General features: G+C 43.0%; 1 protein-coding gene across 5 annotated transcripts in view; it reads right to left on the bottom strand.

Moving 5' to 3' along the window:
• Nucleotides 1-3,857: 3,857 nt before the first annotated feature.
• Nucleotides 3,858-22,327, bottom strand: part of LOC141572664 (uncharacterized) — a 57,657-nt gene continuing 39,187 nt past the window's right edge. For all 5 annotated transcript variants that reach the window (XM_088792256.1, XM_088792254.1, XM_088792257.1 and 2 more), the window contains 3 exons: nucleotides 14,151-14,277; nucleotides 12,939-13,119; nucleotides 3,858-12,531 (listed from right to left, as the gene is read on the bottom strand). In XM_088792256.1, the coding sequence (XP_088648382.1) occupies nucleotides 11,118-12,531; nucleotides 12,939-13,119; nucleotides 14,151-14,277 (1,722 nt within the window). In that variant the 3' untranslated portion in view covers nucleotides 3,858-11,117. The remainder of the gene's footprint in view (nucleotides 12,532-12,938; nucleotides 13,120-14,150; nucleotides 14,278-22,327) is intronic.

A 22,327-nucleotide genomic window follows, 5' to 3' on the forward strand; every position in this document is an offset into this window, starting at 1 on the left:
ACCGGGAAAGGTGCCAGTGGCAGCGACCCTCCTTTCCCAGGACAAGAAGCTAGCATGTATCCTCCCAGATGGAAGGGATTTGCCACTGTTGGTTCCTAAGACTACCGTTTCTTTTCATCCGTAGGTGTCAGTAGGCTAATATGGCACAGGGACCCTTGCGGAAGACGCTTGTCGCGTAGATTGTGAGGCGAGAACCTGTAGGGATGGAGTGTGGGGACAGAGCCCGAGAGTAGTTTGCAGGCTCTCGGCCTCACGTGGAAAGGTGCTGGCTCGGGTGGTGGATGGCCGTTGGCTGTGGCTGATTGGCCGTCGGCTGTGGCCAGTTAGCCGATTGGCCACTGGTATAACTGCTGCGGCTACAGAGGAGAGCCGAGGATTGCCGAGGAGCCGAGGAGAGCCAAGGAGAGCGGAAGAGAATAGAGGAACAGAGTCAAGGAGAGTGGAGGAGAGTCGTCGGTCGCTTGGCGGAAAGGCTGACGGCAGGTCGCGCGTCTGGTGGGCCCAGCCTCCAGTGAGACTATAGTGGTATGAATCCCCTACCTATGGCTCTGTGGGTGTTCCTTTTTGGCCTCACTATATCCTGCGTTCTTGTGTGGGGAGCAGGAGCAGAGACCCCGCAGGCCGCCCCGCCTGAAAAATGGCGCAGTGAGCCGGGTCTCCCGCACGACATCCTGCCTCAGAGTTCTTGCAGCTTTAGCCTTCCTATTAAAGCAGGCTCAGAAGTTCACCTTGCATCAGCTTCTAACTGTTTTTACCGCACATCAGGCCACAGATGTCCTTAATTCCAAGGCATCACACTGGCTGTCAAAAAACAGGCTTGCCCAATATCAAATCTTGTTTTTAGACTCCCCAGACCTAACCATCGAGCCTGCAATACCTGGAACCCCTGTACCTTGTGCCAGATCCCTCCTCCCCAACCCAACAACAGTGCCTAGAAGCTCTAAACTTTTCCCGTGCTGCTCAGGATTTAGAAGACACTCCCTTTCCAGACCCTGATGTAATCTGGTTCAGAGATGGGAGTTGCTTTATATCCCAAGGGCAGAAAAGAGCAGGATATGCTGTTGTTTCTTCCACTATGGTAATAGAGATGGGGCTCTCCCCATCCATACTTCAGCTCAAAACGCTGAATTAATAGCATTAACCAGTGCCTTACTCCTAGCTAAGGACTTAAGAGACATCATTTATAGATTCAAAGTATGCCCATCATGTCCTACATGCAGCCATCTGGCAAGAAAGGGGCTTTCTGACAGCCCAGAATAGCCCCTTGAAGCACAAAGAAGAGATTTCAGTTACTTGCGGCAGTCCAGGCCCCTACTAAAGTCACTGTCATCCACTGCTGGGGCCACCAATCAGGTAGCGACAAGATACCTCAAGGAAATAATTTTTCTGACTGTATGGCTAAGTCAGCTGCTTTTTGTACAGAAGGTTATGATATGAAAATTGGGGAGCCGGACACTCCTCTCTCGACTCTCCTAGGCCATAATCCTTAGAGTGCCCTCACAGGCTCTGTCCGTTTTTACCCATAAACCTTACTTTCCAACCTGTCTATAGCCCTAAGGAAAGACAAAAGGCAAAAAGGGAAGGGTGGTAGACCCCTTCCCCTAACTCTCAGGGATGGCGCACAGACCCCCAAGGGAAACTCAATACCTGAGCTTCTCAGCGGAAGCTTGTTTACAATTTACAGCATTCTACTCATCTGGGCGCTATAGCTTTACTTGAGATTGTCAAGCACCACTGTACAGGGCACAATGTCCTCTGGGAACTCCAAAGCATTTCTAAGATGTTCCCCATTTGCCTCAAGGCTAACCTGGAGGGACACCTTCGGCCCCTCTCACTCTTAGAGGCGGTTCAAAGGAGAGGGCAGTCCCTGGGGGAGGACTGGCAAATAGACTTTACCCGTATGCCCCCCTGCAAAGGATATCAGTATCTTCTCGTTTTTGTTGACACCTTTACTGGATGGATAGAGGCCTACCCTACTAAGACCAAGAAGGCCTCAGAAGTCCCCCAAGCCCCACTCGAGGAAATAATTCCTGTTTGGCCTGCCTCGTTCCTTGGAGAGTGACAAGAGGCCTGCTTTTTGCTCAGTTTACTCAGCAAGTCTGTGAAGCCCTTAAAATTACTTATCATGTACACTCTGTCTGGCACCCCGTCCTTGGGCAATGCAGACAGAGCTAATGGGCATCTCAAGAAACAGCTCACTGATCTCACCCAGGAACTCCAATCATCCTGGACCCAGCTTTCACCGTTAGCACACCTAGTCTCAGGGTCAGTCCCCACTCGGATGCTCACCTGAGCCCCTGCGAACTCCTCTGTGAGAGGCCTTTCTTATCTAGACCTACTACTGCATCAGCTAATACCAGTTGTGGTGGGAAAATCTCCCTGTCTTGGGGGTCCTGGTAGTGGACTTTTCTCTCACCTTTACTGGTTCCTCTTCTCATTATCCTTGGGCTACTCTGATTTGGACCTTGCCTTTTTAACCTGCTATTCAAGTTTATCTCTTCCAGAATCAAGTCTATTAAGCTACAGATGACTCTTATACAAGGCTTCCAGCCCATCCCCCCGAGCAACTGTATAACCACCTTCGGTTCCTCGGATGGAAACTCTAACTTCCAGCCTGAACTCCTTAGCTCAGTTCAATCGATACATGCGGCTGCCTGGGTTTTCCGGGGCCGTCATTCCACCATCTCTAACCAGCCTGAAACAGCTGCAGAAGACTGACCACCGCCCCTTTTCCTAAGAATAGTTACCAAACCCAGAGCGGGTATTTGTTATGCCCGCCTCCTGGGCAAGATTATTTTATAAATAAATTAGCAGTGGCTTCAACTTCTTAAAAATTAATATGGACACCATGAAAGCTGCAAATGACTCCTTTCCATCAGGAGCAGAAGCGCTGCACTTCGCAAAGGGAGCTTTCTGCCATTCCTCCTTTTATTTTGCTTTGCTTTCTCAGAGAAGGTAAATTAGAGACACGTACATCAGCAGCTCAGGTTAAAGAACGGGGAAGAAGAGAAAAAAAGAGTTTCATTTCATGTCCCAGTGGTTTAGAACTTTATTTGGAGCTAGTCACACCCCCGTCTTCCTCCGAGCCATTCTGACAGCAGCACAGCCTGGGCTGCCAACCGGCAGACACAGGCACCCTGCGCTTTGCTGGAAACACACCGAAAGGCCGCGGAGAAGGTCTGGAGGTTTCTGTCAATGGTCAGGCAAGTTCAGTTTCCGGAAAGGGAAGTCCACTTGTGGTCAAATACGCCAAGAGCTGATTGCTAAGTCCTGCCCAGTGTCAGCTTCTTCCAGAGGTTCTTCCAGAGGATCTCAGGCATGTCTTTCAACTCAGGTTTTTCCTCCAGAAAGATGGCTGCATGTTTTTCCCCTTGAGAAGATAAAATAGCTCCACTTGGCAAAAATAACTGCCTTTATGAATGTGACCAAAATAGGCAAAGGCCCTGAAACCATAACCATGTTTATGCCCTGGTGAGGTACATTTCTTCCTTTCTACCCCAATTCAGCCTTCCCCCCAAGCAAAACAGAGCAGAGATCTTAAAGAATCAGATACCTTTAGGAAAATTAGCATATCACAAATCTCTATCATTCATTGTCCTATTAGTTAAAACTCCCTCTTAAAAATTTCCATACTTTCATGGCAAATTCAAAAATGATGGAAGTAAAAAGGACTTGGAAGTCTCATAAATTCTCAAAGTACATTCTGGACTATCAAAGGTGCAATTATTTTATCTCCCTTTACAGGAAATTACATGTTGTCTCTTTCTGCCTTTGAAAAATGATAATCCATATACAATGGTTATGGTGACTATATAATGGCCAGAATTCTAGATGAATGAAGACGACTCCAACCCCACCAGGTATCAGAGGCTTTATTGCACATTCCATTCTGGAGCCGCCATAGAGACAACCTTACTGGGACTCCTTTGCTACTTTGTTATAGCTGCAAACTCCAAAGTTGACAAGAAACAAATAAACGTCAAAAAAAAGCTCAGTTTTTGGAAAATCAGCAATAAAAAAAGCCTTTTAATGGACACAGCAGGAATCCCCCTCAAAGCACCACTACTAAGCAGTTCACTGAAGTGAAATTCAGGAGGTCTGACAAGCACAGAGGTCACTGACTTTGGGAACTCAGAGGCTGCAGATTCAATTCCCACAGGGGACAGTGGGCTCTCAACCACAAGGTTGCTGGTTCCACTCCTCGACTCTCGCAAGGGATGGTGGGCTGCGCCCCCTGCAACTAGCTACGGCAACTGGATCTGGAGCTGAGCTGTGCCCTCCATGACTAAAGTTGAAAGGACAACTTGACTTGGAAAAGCTCCTGGAAGTACACACTGTTCCCCAATAAAGTCCTGTTCCCCTTCCCCAATAAAAATCTTTAAAATAAAAAGAGAAAGTGACCCATGTAGCAGCAACAGAAGTGGCACAGCCCAGATCCTGCTGTGGTCCAGTCCCACACAACACAACCCTTATCAGGAAGGGCCTCGTTTTCTATGAGGGCAGTAGGATGTGTGTGCTTTGGGATTGAAGAGCTGGGAAGCTCTTCTGAACAACCCACTCATCAAATTATAAAGTTTGCAGAATTCATATTGCGTGAAATGATTTCTACAGCCTTTGAGGATTTTTTTTTTTTAAGTTTTAGTTTCAGCAATTAGGAAAATTGTCATAGATTGGTGAAAATTAATGTGCACATAAAGTCACCATTCCGGAAGGAAATCAAGACCACACACACACACACACACAAAGGATGCAAATTAACATAGCACAGCATTTAAAAGGCACAGATATCCTTTTTATCTGAATGGTTTAGACTTCTGAAATTTGAATTCCACACATTTAATCAAGTTAGTTTCACAAATCACTGAATTAGGAGATGAAAATGCAATACACTGGCCTCCAAAAAGGCTTCAGAAGAGAACCACATGCAGTCATTTTTATAAATCTGGACTCACGACACTCACATTGCCCAAATTCAGAATATAAAAGCTTTCATTCTGAAAATTCAGAGGGCCAGAGGAACAGGACGACATCAGCTAGACTAAACTTTGGCTGGTCTTTGCCAAATGCCTGTGGCCAAATGGCTTGGCTGACTCTTTTAGACCTGGTTTCAGGTATTTGTCTGAGTTTTTGGTAGCTTTGGTAATTGGAGAGATTGGTCACTTAGAGAATCTGGTTTTCGAAAATGGACCTGAAGCCTGCTTTGTGGTCCTTAAATGCACTGGACGGACGTGGTGAACAGAACAGGCTGGCATAGGGTGGGGTGGGAGATGAGCAATGGCTCATTTGAAGGTGTATGAGCAACAAAATACTATTGAGTTTTAGAAGCCACTCTCACTACGAGGTTTCAATGTCATCTAAACAAAGAATAAACAATGCCAAAGCTGGAGTAAATTTCAAAGAAGAGATGTACATTTAGATACAACTTGTAAAGTGTGAAAATAATGGATAATACAGAATTACTTATCTATGAGATAGGTGGTTTATACAGATGATTATACAAGATGCTTGATCTTCCAAGCTTTTTTATGGAGAACACAAAAGCTGGCAAATAGTCTCACCCTGTAAATAAAGGCAAAAGGCTGCTCTCCCTCTCCTTCACGTTGTCTGACAAACCTGGAGAGTCCAGACTACAGCTCCCCACCCCAAACATGTCCATGATTCTGACCGCTCAACACAACAGACATTGCCAACTGCCCATGGAGTACCTCTGTGAACATTAGAAAATGACCTCTTCCTTCAAGATGCCTTGTTTCCATGGCTCAGAAAAGGACAGTATTTGCACTGTAAATATACTATAATTTTACAGTGTGTAAGTACACTATAAAAAGGATTACACATTGATTTGTTCTGCCATCTGCAGAAAAGTTGTCACAGTAATTTTACCAATCTGTTAACTATGTGAGTTGCTCCCTTAGACATGACATGTTTGTGCAGTGTGCAATCTGCATATCTATATGGAGCATTGGATGAAGTGACAGATTTTCAATTGGCAGATGGGATGCAGGCATTGGGAGATGAGCTGTAATGGAGAAAAAGACTATAATTGCTCTGAGGTCAGACGAGGGCTCCAGGTTGAGAGGATGTGGATCACCTGTGATACTGTAAGTGCTTTCCGGATGACCACTGCTAGCCTATGACAGAGTTCAGAGCTACCTTATTTCCTTTCAGTCCTCTCCTGGAATATTCTTGTTCTGATTTCCTAATTCTACTAGTATTTCAGAGTCTGTTTTGACTTCCATTTTTCATTAATTTAGCCAGATACTTCTACCTCAAAACGACCTTCCCACCTTCTAAGCCATTCATAATATGTATCTATTATGCCTAAGATATGTGTCCATACAATTGTAGTAGACAATGCCATTCACATAGTTAATGTCCCAGTTAGACTATTTGCTAGTTTCCCAAAATGTCCAGTTCAGATTCCTGGTCATTTGGCTGTGGCAGACATTCTGAGCTGGAGCTCAGCAGGGCTCTTGTGAAGGAACCTCCGTTACCTGGTGAGTGAGCAAAACATTTGACTCAGCATTCACTCAGTGTTGCTGTCATTCACTTATTTTGAAAAAATTGTACACATTGGGGGTTTGACCACATCTCTGGACTAATCCCTTTTGAATGTCAAGACTCTACTCTCTAGTCAGCTTAGTTTTAACAACATACCATCTTATACTGAACACCAGCCATTGGTGCATTAGTCTTATCTTCTCTGTGAGGGCAGAAATCATGTCTTATATATTTTTGTCTTTTCCCCACGACCTATCTCAATTCAGGCATGTAAGAAATTCTCAGCGAGGACTGATTAAGATTTTACTCTATGACAATACTCTGAAGTATCCCTCACCACAATGTGAAGGAGACTAGAACCGAAATATTTGCAGTAGATCTCATAACTGATTTTGTTCCTTCATTGGCCATGACTATCAGTGAGACAAAGAACTGGATTTCATCAAAATGCTCCAATATACTAATTTAGATCCAATGGTATAAGTAGTGAGGGCTAAAGTGTCCATAAATCCGTACCTACCAGCCTGTTCCCCCATCATTTCATGCTTGTAGAGGAAGTCCATGAGAATTTAGTGGGATCCAAACAGAGGAAAATTCCTGGTGAGCAGTTATATGAGGTTATGAATCAGGGGACTGTACTTCTGCTTTACCGATGTCCTGCATGATGTCTTGAGATACCCTGGAGGGGCAGCTCAAAGCCCTTCCAGAAAGAAGACAGATCCGAATGTAAGGATGAAATCTAAGGTATGTTGACACTGGGTATGTAGTTCCAAAAAGGTACCTGCCTAGTTGGACTCCAAGGGTCATTAGTCTCAGGAAATGGTCAGACCTGCCTCACCTTCCATTAAGTGTGGGAGACATGGAGTCATTTGGAAAACAGATACATTTGACAGAACAAAGGCTTGACTTGGTTTCATCTAGCTTTCTCCAAATATATTTGAACAAGGAGCCTCCAACACCTTTTTGGTAACACTCACTAGCATCCTCCAGAACGAACGCTCCATGGGATGTTGATTGGGGAGTGAAGCTTTGGAAAAGGGGGGAGTGGTGCCAGATAATTAGAAGGTAGCTGGTGAAGACTTTAATGTATTTAATTATTAGTGATCAGAAATGCATATGCGGGGCAGCTGGATAGCTCAGTTGGTTACAGCACGAGGTCTTAACAAGATTGCCAGTTCAATTCCCACATGGGCCAGTAAGTTGTGCCCTCCACAATTACATTGAAGACAACGAGCTGCGGCTAAGCTGCCAGTGGGCGGCTGGATGGCTCAGTTGGTTAGAGCACGATCTCTCAACAAGGTTGCTGGTCCAATTCCTGCATGGGATGGTGGGCTACTCCCCCACCCCCCACAATTAGATTGAAAATGGCACTAGGCTTGGAGCTGAGCTGCAACCTCCACAACTAGATTGACAAACTTGACTTGGAGCTGATGGGTACTAGAAAAACACAGTTCCCCAATACTCCTCAATAAAAATTAAAAAACAAAATAAATGTATATACTAATCAATATATACCTATATGGGATATTTATATATAGTTGGCTGAGATATAGGGTATAAGTTGGCCAAAATATAGGGTATAATCCATGAATTAAGGCAGCCTGAAGATAAGAATTTAAATGGACCTAAAACATAGCAACAAGACTTCCTTACACTTTATTAGACAGGATGTAAATGTCTTCATAAAAACACACCAGTGACTCACCAGTAAAGCATCCAGTTGGTCCACCGATTTCCTCTTCAACACAACCGCTATGCCCCAACTGACCTCCATTATTGACTGGAAAGCAACTCATAAAATCAGGCAAAATTCTTGGGGAGAGAAACATTCTAAGGATTTGCCTGAAATGTCAACCTCAGGTGCACAATGCACACATACAGTGTAACCTGTGTTTTAAGGAGGTGAATGTTTGATACATAGAAGGTAACAAGAGACCTGAAGGCACAGTATGATTGCAATGACAGAAATGTCCAAAGCACAAGGTCAATGGATCCTTTAGAGTTGAGTAATTGTATTGAGAGAGCAAATTCCAAACAAGAGTGACACAAGAGGTAAAATTTCTAGGGCAACTTCCTTCTACATTGGAAAGTCTTTAACATGATATGCTTAGAAATCTGTAGTTTCCTGAATCTAGAACAGATTCACCTGCTCACCAATGAGGAAAAAGAAAAACATTTGACTGTGAAAGACAGGAGTTAGGTTGAGTCTAGAGACACCAAGAGAAACAGATTAAACCGTTTCCACTCAAACTTACATATACAATTTCTATCCCAAGAATACTAAACACTGACAAAATAAATGAAGAAAGAACATGTTTCCTAACTTGTGAAATGTGACAGTCAATGGCATATGGCAAAACAAAATAAAAGTTTATTAGTTTCCAACCTTAGTAGCTAATGAGGATGTGAAAGGCATGTCTCTCATCTTTAAAACAAAGTACTAAGAAGTCACTTTCAAAATTCCCTTTACAAGAGAGCGCTCCTTATTTTTATGATAGGCAGAACTCTGCAGTTTGGAGACAGAGAAGCAAGACTGCCCAAGTCAAGTACTCAGAATTTTCTAGGGTATGTGCTTTCCCTTCAAACATCCTCCTCCTGCTGAGAGAATTGTCAAAAGAATCAGTATCACCTTTACTCTCAAACACTGTCATGAAAAAAGGATGGGAACTGCATAAAAATTACAGAACACACCAGAATGAAAAAATGTCAAAATGTGCTTGGTATTACTACTATAACCTCAGATTGTATAGAAAATAATGACACAAATTCATGAATAAGTTATTCCTCCAGAAAAGGATATTTTAACATATCCTCTCATTAATGAAATGTAAAACATAATAATCTTTCAATTATACAACTGCAGTGAGAACATAAACATATTCCTATAAAAACAAAGTAGAGAATGATATTGACTAAAATACATGGTTCTAACCACATAAAAAAGAGAATAAAACACTAAGTAATCACATCAAAATTAAATGTAATTTAAAATCCTGGGTTCATGCCTTGAAAGCAGTCACCTATAAAAGAAAATTTACAGAAACTGACAAATATATTCATAAAAGTTTATTTTACTCATGGACAAATCCACAACCAAGTGACACAGGGTCAGTCCAGCCTCTCCACAGTGCAACCTGCATAGGTAGAATCCTGCATTTTGCTGCAGCATTAAATGTGTCCAGGTGGAGGCCGAGAAAAGACCTACCTATAAAGGAACAAGATGCTTCCTAGAGAAATCAGGTAATTAGAAGTGCTGGCGATGAGGGATGACAGCAGGAGAGGTCACTCAGAGCAATACCATACCGAAGTGACCTGATGGACACCAAAGTGCTACAAGAAAATGTAGTGAACCTGAAAGAGAATCCATGATGGAAGAGCTCGTGGAAAAGTCTGAAGAATCTGCTGCGTCAGAGGGAACCAACATCAAACGTGTATTTGGTTTCTAACATTCCAGACAGACAGAGCCAACAGTCAGAAGAATGTGCTGTGACTCAGGCCCCCTGCGTTCCCACGCATCTGTCTCCCGACAGTTAACAGACTCACGGCTTCCTCACTTCACCTGCAACCTCACGCATCTTCCTCTTCTCGAAACATGAGAAGCATAATCACAAGGACTTGGGGGTAACACTTCCCACCTCACCCACGCTGACAGCACAATTTACTGAAAAAACTTGGATACAAGCTTTCATCATCACGCCACAAAATCTCTACTTGTAACTCAATGCATCACATCCCCTTTCCAGCCAGTGATGAACACAGTATGATATGCACTGGAAACAAACAAATATAGAATTTACATCTTTCAATAGAAAAGACAGAAGGGAAAGGTAGATACCTAGTTAAAAAATTCCACTATGTAAGACACTGGATCAAAAGAAATATTTCAACAAAAAGAAACAGTCATAAAACTTTTCGTATAAATTATATCACGTTTCACATATAAAAAAACCTGACTTATTACCCATGATTTGAAAACACACTGTAAAGGAAATGAGACAAGTTTTATATAACTGTACAATTATTTCAAATCTGAGATACTAAAATGCGTAGCAGAGATGAAGGGAACATAGAGGGATATTTATGACCTCAAACGTTCATATCAAAACATGAACTAGAAATTAGTATACTGTAATCACTACTGAACTACTGACACATTACACAAAAATGAGACATTACATAAACCAAACCAAATTTGTAACGTGTAAATAATGTCCATCCTGCTCTTAGCTATCAGTAACCACGTAAGCAAAAAATTTCCCACATGCTTTACATTCATGGGTATCTTTCAGTTGTCTCTAAAGGTTGACAATGTTTTAAGGGAGACTGAAATTTCCCAGTTCTTGTGCTCCGGCATTTGCGGTTATGTGTCCTCCTAGGTGTGTGCAGGTTGTGGAACACCTAAAGCTTTTCCTCTGTGCTGACATTCATAAGTCTCTCCCCGTGGTGTATTCCTCTATATTTTTGAAGGGAGAAATGACTGAAGGATTTCCCATATTTACTGCATTCATAAGGTTTCTCCCCATTGGGCATTCTCACATGTCGTTTGAGGGAAGACTGACAATTTAAAGCTGCCCCACACTGCCGACATTCCCACATTCTCCCCCCACAGTGTGTTCTCACATGTTCTTTAAGGGAGTACTTAAAGCTGAGAGCTTGATCACATTGCTGACATTCACAGGGGTCTCCCTCCGGTGCCTTCCCAGATGTTTATAAAGGGATGATGGCGCACAGAAGGCTTTGTCACATTGCTGACATTCATAGGGTTTCTCCCCCGTGTGTGTTCTTGCATGGTTTTGAAGGATGGATAGGTAACTAAATGTCTTTCCACACTCCTTACAATCATAGGGCTTCTCACCACTGTGAAATCTCATGTGTCTTCGAAGAGAACATGAAAAACTGAATGCTTTCCCACATTCCTTACATTCATAAGGCTTCTCACCAGTGTGTGTCCGCAAATGCGACTTAAGACTGCATTGCTGCCTGAAGGCTTTCCCGCACTGCTCACATTCATAGGGTTTCTCCCCAGTATGTGTTCTCAAATGTGATTTAAGAATCGATTGCTGCCTGAAGGCTTTCCCGCACTGCGCACATTCATAGGGTTTCTCCCCAGTGTGTGTTCTCACATGGCTTCTAAGAGAACATAAAAAACTGAACGCCTTCTCACACACCTTACATTCATAGGGCTTCTCGCCAGGGTATGTCCACAGATGTGACTGAAGGCTGCAGCGCTTACTGAAGGCTTTCCCGCACTGCTCACATTCATATGGTTTCCCCCCAGAGTGTGTTATTTCATGTCTTCGAAGGGCGGACTGAAAACTGAACGCCTTTCCACACTCCTTACATTCATAGGATTTCACCCCACTGTGTGTTATCAAATGCCTTCGAAGAGAACATGAAAGGCTGAAGGCTTTCCCACACTCCTTACATTTGTAGGGGTTCTCCCCACTGTGCGTTTTCACATGGTCTTGCAGGACTCTGGAAATCTTGAATCCTTTCCCACACTCTTTACACACATATGGTTTCTCTCCCGTGTGGATTCTAACATGTTCGCGCAGGACTGAAGGAAACCTAAAGGCTTTGCCACAGTGGTCACATTCATAGCATTTGTCTCCAACGTGCATCTTCACATGTGCTTGAAGGGAGGAACAACAACTGAAAGCTTTTCCACATTTGCTACACTGGAAAAAAGGTTTCTTACCACTGAGGTTCTTCACGTATTTCTTGCACACACTCTCACTATCCTGAATTATACAGGGTTTCTCCACAAGGTCTGTTCCCACATGAGAGCTTAGGCGTGACACACACCCGCCGGCTGGCCCACGTTTTTCACACGGATGAGGTGTGTATCCACTTTGACATCTTTCCTGATTCTGAAGGAAAGAACATTCCAGGTCTTTTCCACACTTAGTGGAAAAGGGTGTAACTCTAGTTAGGCATCTCTCATGCACAGAAAGAGATGCAATGTCGTTCAGGGTGTGTACACATTGATCACCTTCATTAGCTTCACAGAGACTCTCCAGCAAAGGACTTCTGTTCAAAACATTAAACATACAATTAGGGATTAATGATTATAAGTGACTTCTTTATTAATTGATTGATGATATATGTCATGACATTGACTAATATTTGCCATTTTCAATCAATGGGTTTGTTTTTGGCAACGTCTGCATTGTTACATTGTGAAAAAAGCTTAAATTTGAGGCCAAGGGCAGAAATGGGAACACAACATTCAGTGTTTCTTACATCTGGGGTTTCATCATCGTTTCCACTGAATCATTTACAGAGGCTCAATGTCTACATCACGTCTATGAAAACGTTCTCTTATGAAAAATCTCTGGCTACTCCATTGTTTGGGAAAATTTATATGCTTTTTAAAATTTTTCCATTAATTACCACTATGCAAATATGCTCTTTGTTCCAGAATGAGGGTCACTCACCTAAAAGGAGTCTCCTGGGTTAGGTGACGATCTCCATTATTATTCATCAACTGGTTTTCTCCAATAAATGACCGAGAATCAATTCTCATAAATCTCACTGTCTTCCCTTCATTGGATAAGTCGTCGTCCAAAATATTCCTCTGAGAACGTGACTTACTGGTTTCAACTTGACTGTAATAATCTGCAACAATTGGGAGGATAACTTATTTTCATGGATATGAAATGGCGGAAATAAGAAAAGATAATCTGTGTATTCTCATATATTGATATAAAATATAAACAAATGTAGGAATGAACCAACATGCAGGGCAATAAGAAAACTGATGACCTCAGCAATTGGGGACTGTGGCAGAAACAGATAAAATGAGTCAAAATTGTAACTTGCTTTTTTAGTAAATACTTGAAAACAGAGGAAGACTGATGTTCAGCTAAATATTATCACAGAGGGCAAAGTAGGAAGGAAATGGGCACAACCCATGAGCCCAAGTGCTCCCTGTAGAAGAGGACCCACAGAAAGTCTTTCCAAGTGTTGCAGGACGGATGACAGGTCCAAGACAGCCAGAGACATGACAAACATCACCCTCCTCAAACACAGACTGAGTCATAATTCTGATGCACATGGACAAACGTCATTCCCTTATCTAGAACCTGTTGCTCCCCGAGGGTTGTCACTCTCCTGCAGTTCTCAGACACACACACCCTACATGGAGCCTTTCTCACACTCCCAACTGCCACTGGTTGATGGAATAGTGTGTGTGGTGCTTCCCTGCTCCTGAAGTAAAGGTCCTCATTATGGAGGAAGGAGGGCAACAAACATCCCAGGAGATGGGTCATTACTTAGGTCTCTAAGAACCGTTGATGTTGGTCACATGTGTGACTAATTGCAGGAAAATGACAATGTCAACTGTGTATTAATCACAGTGTAACTTTCTCAGGGGTGGAAACCAAGCTGCTCTCACAGCTCCACAGCAACTGGATACATAAAAGTAGGAAGCCTCAGACTTTAGATGGAAATTAATAAACAGTCAGTTTGATACATGAAACCATGTTTATATGGGAAATCTATCTGACTCTAGGTTGTCCCATGAATGCTCACAGTGTTTATGTCCTTGTTCAAATATTCTCATTACATAGCCTTCAAAAGAAAAAATAATTGTAATTGTAGAAAAGACTTGTTCTCTGAAAGCTAATCAAAGAGACAGACATCCTCACCCACGGAGGCCAGGTTCCGGCAGGTCTCCAGCATCACTTCTCTGCAGAGCTTCCTCTGAGCACCATCCAGCAAAGCCCACTCTTCCCGGGTGAAGTTCACAGCCACATCCGCAAAGACCACCAGGTCCTGAAACATCCCACATATTCTACTTCAACAAGGCTCCTCTTCACCAATGTGTGCGGGAGCATAGGGGAGGCTGACCGTCAGGGACCTGGACTCAATTCCTAGGACGCCTGAGCTCATGTTCTCATGGAAAATAACAACGAGCAAGCAAACCACATTCGGGACACTCAGTGGTGGACAGTATTTAGAACCTGCAAAGTTTGACAACTGACATCTACTCCTCACATGATTAGAAAATGATGATTCCTCAGGTGCAGCAGATTCTGGGGTAATGTAAAGACTGAAAAATGAATTCATGATTCATGTAACACGGAATAGGTTCTTGGCTGACTCAGAAGCTATTTCCATATCAGGTCCAAGACCGGGAACCAGAACGTCAGGATATCATGAACACTGAGATTTCCAGGGCTGCTGATCTGACAACTCTCTCGCCTTGGAAGTCGTCAGGGTCAAGGAACCCAGTCGACTCCCCACACGTGCAATAGGCAGAAACACAACCACTCCCAAGATGAGAGGGACAGTGTGGGTACAGACACAGGTCAGGGCCCGGGCCTGGCACACCTGTTGGTAAAAGAAATAGCTGATTCCTGAAGAATCTGTAAAGCCAGTAGGGACTCTGTTACAAAACTCAGGGCCTGGAATTTCAGAAAATAGCCCCACAAAGTAAAATTGCTGAAAGATCTACTCGTAATAGATACAAATGTGACGTTAACCCAGAGAAAACATAGCTAATCAATATCTAGAGCAATATGGGGTGTCACCCCACCCAGAGAAATAAAGAGTTTTAAACAAAAATGTGCTCTTAAAATCTATTTAAAAAAAAGTCAACAAGGCTACAGAAAAAATGCTACTTCAACGGTGGTTGCAACAGCAGTTTAATAAGCACACAATGCTACAAATTTTTATTCTAAATACATTTGGGAAGCTTATAGGACGATAAAACTAAAAGACTACAATATAAAGACACATAACGTAACTGAATAGGGGAACAGAATGTGAGTAGACATTTCCCAAAGAAGAAATACAAATGGAAAATAAGCACATGAAAGACACTAGACATGAATCACCAAGAAAATGCAAATCAAACAAAAGCAGATTTCTGTTCACACCACTAGGATGGCTGTGCAGACAGACACACAAGTGCTGGCGAGGACGAGAGGACGGCAGAACACAGACACATACATGATGGGAAGTAACGTGGGGAAGCCACTTTGGAAGACAGGCTGGCGGGTCCTCAAAATGGTGAGCATGGTGACCACGTAACACAGCAATTCCACTCCTTGGTGTCCACGTACCCAGGGGAAGCAAACAAACTTCAACACAAAAACTAATGCAGAGACACACACAGCAGGGTGATTCATCACAGACAAAAAGTGGAAACAACTCAAAAGTCCAATGGCTTTGGGTAAGTAAAACATGGGATATTCATGAAATATATAAATATATATATGGCAGTAACAGGAATGAAATGACGATCATGACATGAAATCAACGAGCCTTAAGGACATTACCAGGCTTCACAACAACCGCATGTAGTGTACTATTATTTACATGAACGGCACAGAAAAAGCCAATCTGTAGAAAGTCGATCAACAGAAAACCTAGAATCCAGGGAAAGGCACACTGGATGGGGAGTGAGTGCCAGTACATATAAGATTCTGTGGGAGGATGAAAATGTTTTAACATGAGAACATGAGGATGGGGGCACAATGCTGCAAATACACTGAGTTTTATACTTCAAATAAGTAAATTTTTGGATACTTAAATTATTTAAATATTTAAATTAACCTCAATTAAAGCTGTTGAAAAATAAACTCAGTAGATTAATAATACACCCCTCTTAGATTAATAGCTATTTTATTAAAAAACAATAGATCTTGTGCAAGTAGAGACAGTGTAAAAAACCAAACAAACAAAATTACACATTTCAGAGATTAAGCACCTTGAGATTTTACAAACAACTTGAGGGAAGACCATTTTTAAATTAGATATAAACTGTACTGACACTCAGTTTTGACTGTGGGGTGGTAAGCACACCTCCACCAGGCAACTGTCAGAACAGAGCTCAGGGTCAGGAATTCAGCTCTATCCTCACGATCTACGATAGCATTAGACACCACATTGAGGGTTCAGTACTAGCAGACGGCATACACACCGCACCCCCACTTCAGAGGCCCGTCTCAAGGACAGGTTGTCACCTGTACATCTGACTCTAAAGCAGATGTTCTCAGGACACACTCTTCTTGAATTTGGTTACTTTGCTGGCCAGGCTCACAGAACTGAGGGAAACGCATTACTCAGTAGGTCACCCGTTTAGTGTAAGAGGTTATAACTCAGAAACAGGACATGGAAAAGATGCGGGGACAAGGGATAAGGAGGAGTCTGGACAGCTTCCAGGGTTGGAGAACTTGTGCAGAAGTGGGGAGACGGGCACCGCTGAGCGTACGGAAGCTCCACGCCCCTTCCCATCCATTGTCCCTGCATTGTGCTTTGGGTTTTCATGGAGGTTCCATGACGTAGTCACAATTGTTTACATCACTGGTCATCGGTAACTGAACTGAATCTCTCGCCTCTCTCCCCTCCCTGGAGCTCAGAGGGTGGGACTGAAAGGTCCAACCCTCTAATCACAGGTTGACTCCACTGACCACCAGGCCCATCCTCAGGGGCTTTAGAAAAGTCACCGCATTACCATAACAAAGGACCTTCAGTACTGTCAACACTGTAGGACATTCCAAGGGTTTGGGGAGCTGTGAGCCAGACTGTGGATCAAGACCAAACACATATAAGAAATACACTGTGTTATCTGAATGATGAAATATATATGTTTCTTATACCACAATGTCACAGGCCCCCAACAGGTATTCGAACACGAAGTCCTTACAGGAAAACAATCATACCGTGGAAAGATACTAACGTTTCTACAATCTCAATCGTTCAGGAATAACTATCCAGTCTGCCGTCACATCACATGGAAACGTCTCCCAGGGTGATGACACTCAGATTTGCAGGCTTCTCCTGATCTTGTCAGGTACCAGAAGCAGCTGTGGTTCCAGCAACACACAACTGCACCCTTTAGGGCATCTGGTGTAACTGAGCTAAAAGGTTACTCTTGCTCTGAGCCCCTCTCCATGTGCTAGTGTAAAAGTGGGGTCCCCTCATCGCATAACCATTTATTCATCAGTAACCCCCAGCTCCAAGTTCTCCTTCTCCTTATTTATATCCAATCTCTCCCACCACTGGAGGGGATAATGACCGGGCTGCACAAAGTCTCTGACGCAGCACATTACAGCAGGTAATATGGTGCTGAAACATTAGAGCATAGGCCCGACTCCTGACATATTTCCTGCCTCTCTCCAAAGCCCTGGGAGGAGCGGATTCCAACACCTGCTCGTCCTAAGATATGTTCTGAGGACACGTGGCTTTCAAAATCCACACCCAGACAAATTCATATTAAATGAAATGAGAGGCTACCTAGGCCAGGTCTCAGACCAACATCACAGTGAGTTCTCATGAAGAGACTGGCTGCACGTGTGATATGATCTGTGCTCTGACTGGGAAGTCTCAGATCCCCTCCCGCTATCCTACTTGGGCCACTTCAGGCAAACTGGTAACGAGCCCACAGGTGACACACGTCATGTGATCCCGGGATCGGGAAGGTCAAAGCTCACACCCCATCACCAGGCACAACAGAGTCCCTCAGCTCTCCCCAGGCCTCTGGCAAGAGCTCACAGCTGCCTCGATCTCCCCAGATTGAGAACTGTTTTCTTATCCTCTTGGTTCCTGTGGCATCGTCGTCTCGTCCAAACCCATTTTCTATGAGGATCAGGGCGGATGCAGCCACAGAGGACAACCACAGAACACCAGGGCACACATGGAACATGGCTTTGGGGGAGGATGGACCCTGTGTGGGAAATGTTGAGAAGATGAGCTTACAACACCCATAACACAAGATACGCAATACTGTGCTTAGAAGCATTTGTATTAGTGAAACTTGAAGCCACCCATGTGTATAGTAGCGACAGAATCAATAAACGAAAGTGATACAGTCCCACCAGGGGACACTAGGGAACAACACAAGTGAATGAGCCACCATTCCATGGGAAGGTACAGAGCTGTGAACCACAGAAAACTGACACACAATCGGACATCCAGTATGATGCCACATGCACTCAAAGTAAAACATGCAGGAACAAATCCATTGATTTCGGGGAGCACACACATGTGGTCCACCTGGGGAGCCCTGTGTGGGGTGTCTGGTGTGAGGCCTGGTCCAGGTCTGGCCTGGCTGTCCTTACAGGACAGTCACTTCAGGTTGTGTAGGTGGCTGTGCAGTTGCTTGTGCACTTTCTACATACAGTGTATTGAACAGTTAAACACAATAAAACCAGTTAAATTTATCACAATACCACCTTAAAGGGAAAACATCACAACATCTGAATAAATAAAAAACATGTGTGTCCTAGTCCATGGGCATCCCCACAACATCCTTTATCAGCTGAGGAATGGGTGGGACCCTGCAGAGTCTGAGAAAGGAGACGTGAGAAAGACATGTTCACTGACGAAAATCCCACAGTAGGTAAAACACAGAGGACGAATCCTCTCTCCTCGTAGACCCACCCAGAGTCACTGGAGACAAACACATAAGAATTGTGGCAGAAAAACAAGTTGCCCATATTCAAACCTCAAAGAATTATTATGGAAAATCCCTAAAGAACAAGAAACACAGAATAGAATCTTCATGGAGTTTCCAGAATGCTGACTATATAAAAAGAAATCACAATTCATTTCCAATCACTACCCACAGCAATTGAGAAATTTTTAAACATGACAATTAAAACAATTATTTTTTTTAAAGATTTTATTGGGTAAGGGGAACAGGACTTTATTGGGGAACAGTGTGTACTTCCAGGACTTTTTTCCAAGTCAAGTTGTTGTCCTTTCAATCTTAGTTTTGGAGGGTGCCGTTCAGCTTCAAGTTGTTGTCCTTTCAGTCTTAGTTTTGGAGGGTGCAGCTCAGCTCCAGGTCCAGTTGCTGTTGCTAGTTGCAGGGGGCAGAGCCCACCATCCCTTGCGGGAGTCAAAACGGCAACCTTGTGGTTGAGAGGATGCGCTCCAACCAACTGAGCCATCCAGGAGGCAGCTCAGCTCAAGGTGCCGTGTTCAACCTTAGTTGCAGGGGGCAGAGCCCACCATCCCTTGCGGGACTCGAGGAGTTGAATGGGCAACCTTGTGGTTGAGAGACCACTGGCCCATGTGGGAATCGGACTGGCAGCCTTCAGAGTAAGGAGCATGGAGCTCTAACTGCCTGAGCCACCGGGCCGGCCCCCAAAAGCAATTTCTGATGAGAACATCAAAGTTATTCCAAATTTCTTTATACTGTACATCTCTCATGTAATACTGTATGTCTGCCCTTGGATTTTGGCATAGGTCCTAAAACCCCTGTAATTTTTTTGTTCTAATGAGGGGACTCTGGGTGGCTCCTGCAGGGCTGTCACCAGAAGAACCCAAACAATATTAGAAGGGTGGACTGTTTGAACCTAATCACATTCCCCAGGGAAGGCACAGGGTGGGAAATGGGTTAGTATTACGTTGGTGCAAAAGTAATTCCAGTTTCGGACCGTGAATTTTAAATCATTATACCTAGGTTCAAACACATATTTATTAATCAAAATAAGAACCAATACAATCAACACATTTTTGCCAACAACAAATAACTATGTTTATTCCTGTAGCATAAAAATCCATCCATCAGGATTCCACGTACTCTTGGAAAGCATTTTCTGCATCCTGCTGGTTGTGGAAGCGTTTTCCCTGCAAAAAGATGTCGAGATTCTTGAGGAAGTGGTAGTCAGTTGACAAGAGGTCAGGTGAATATGGCAGATGAGGCAAAACTTTGTAGCCCAATTCATTTGAAGCGTTGGTTGTGCGATATGTGGTCGGGTGTTATTGTAGAGAAGAACTGGGCCTTTTCTCTTGACCAATGCCGGCTGCAGGCGTTGCAGTTTTCAGTGCATCTCATCGATTTGCTGAGCATACTTGTCAGATGTAATGGTTTTGCTTGGATTCAGAAAGCTATAGAGGATCAGACTAGCAGCAGACCACAAAACAGTGACCATGACCTTTTCTTGGTACAAGGTTGGCTTTGGAGCTTCTTATTGGTCCAACCACTGAGCTGGTCATCACTGGTTGTGGTATAAAATCTACTGTTCATCGCAAGTTACAATCCGATCGAGAAATGGTTCGTGTTGTTACGTAGAATAAGAGAAGATGACACTTAAAATGCCAATTTTCTTGATTTTCAGTCGGTTCATGAGACACCCACCAAACAAGCTTTTCCACCTTTCCAATTTCCTTCAATGCCGAAGACCGCAGAATGGTCGACGTTGAGTTCTTCGGCAACTTCTCGTGTAGTTGTAAGAGGATCAGCTTTGATGATTGCTCTCAGTTGGTCGTTGTCAACTTCCCATGGCGGCCACTACACTCCTCATCTTCAAGGCTCTCATCTCCTTTGCAGAACTTCTTGAACCAGCACTGCACTGTATGTACATTTGCTAGCAGTTCCTGGGCCAAATGCATTGTTGATATTGCAAGTTGTCTCCACTGCTTTACAACCCATTTTGAACTCAAATAAGAAAATTGCTTGAAAAGAATCCTCAAGGCAGCCAGGGAAAAGAAGATGGTAATCTACAAAGGAAAGCCCATTAGATTATCACCAGATTTTTCAGTAGAAACTCTATGAGCCAGAAGGGAGTGGAACCAAATATTCAAACTATTGAGAGAGAGAAATTATGAGCCAAGAATAATATATCCAGCAAAAATGTCCTTTAGATATGAAGGAGGAATAAAGACCTTTCCAGACATACAGAAGCTGAGGGAATTTTCTAATACACGACCTACACAACAAGAAATAGTAAAGGAGGCTATTTGACCACCATCAACAGGGACAATTTGTGGCAACCAAAACATAAAAAGGGGGAGAGTAAAGGCCTGTACTGGAACATGGGAATGGAGAAAGTAAGTGTGCTGAAGAAAATGAAATACTCTAAATATCAAACTTTCTTTTACATAAACATAATGGTTACTGCTCAAAAAAATCCATAACTGAAATATATACTGTAATAAAAGAAGAAACAGATGAAAAAATCATAGAAGACCACCACACAGAAATAATAGATAACAACAAAAAGCCAAAGAAACAATGGAGACACAGTCTTACCAGAAAACTAAAGATACAATGATAAGAAATCCTCACATATCAATAATCACCCTAAATGGAAATGGACTGAACTCACCAATAAAAAGGCACAGAGTAGCACATTGGATCAACTGCAAAAAGAAAGCAGGAAAAAACACAAATACATGGAGATTAAACAACATACTTTTAAAGAACGACCCAGTCAAAGAAGAAACTAGAGGAGAGATCAAAAGATACATAGAAACAAATGACAATGAAAATACATCCTACCAAAATTTTTGGGATGCAGCGAAAGCAGTTTTAAGAGGGAAATTTATATCACTACAGGCCTATCTCAAGAAACAAGAAAAATCCCAAATAAATAACCTCATGTTACACCTAAGAACTAGAAAAAGAAGAACAAATGAAACCCAACATCAGCAGAAGAAAGGAAATAATAAATATCAGAACAGAACTAAATTAAATAGAGAACAAAAGGACAATAGAAAAAATTAATGTGACAAAGAGCTGGTTCTTTGAAAAGATTAACAAAATTGACAAACCCTTGGCTAGGCTCACTAAGATAAAAAGAGAGAAGACACTAATTAACAAAATCAGAAACGAAAAAGGGGCAGTTATAACGGATGCCACAGAAATACAAAAGATCACCCAAGAATACTATGAAGGACTATATGCCACCAAATTCAATAACCTAGAAGAAATGGACAAGTTCTTAGAAACATGTAGCCTTCCTAGGCTGAACCATGAAGAACTGGAAAATCTAAACAGACCGATCACCAGTAACGAAATTGAATCAGTCATCCAAAACCTTCCCAAAAGCAAAAGTCCGGGACCAGATGGCTTCACTAGTGAATTTTA

This window comes from Rhinolophus sinicus, chromosome 15 (assembly GCF_057876585.1).
Source record: "Rhinolophus sinicus isolate RSI-liver-muscle chromosome 15, RSI-T2T, whole genome shotgun sequence".
NCBI lineage: Eukaryota > Metazoa > Chordata > Mammalia > Chiroptera > Rhinolophidae > Rhinolophus > Rhinolophus sinicus.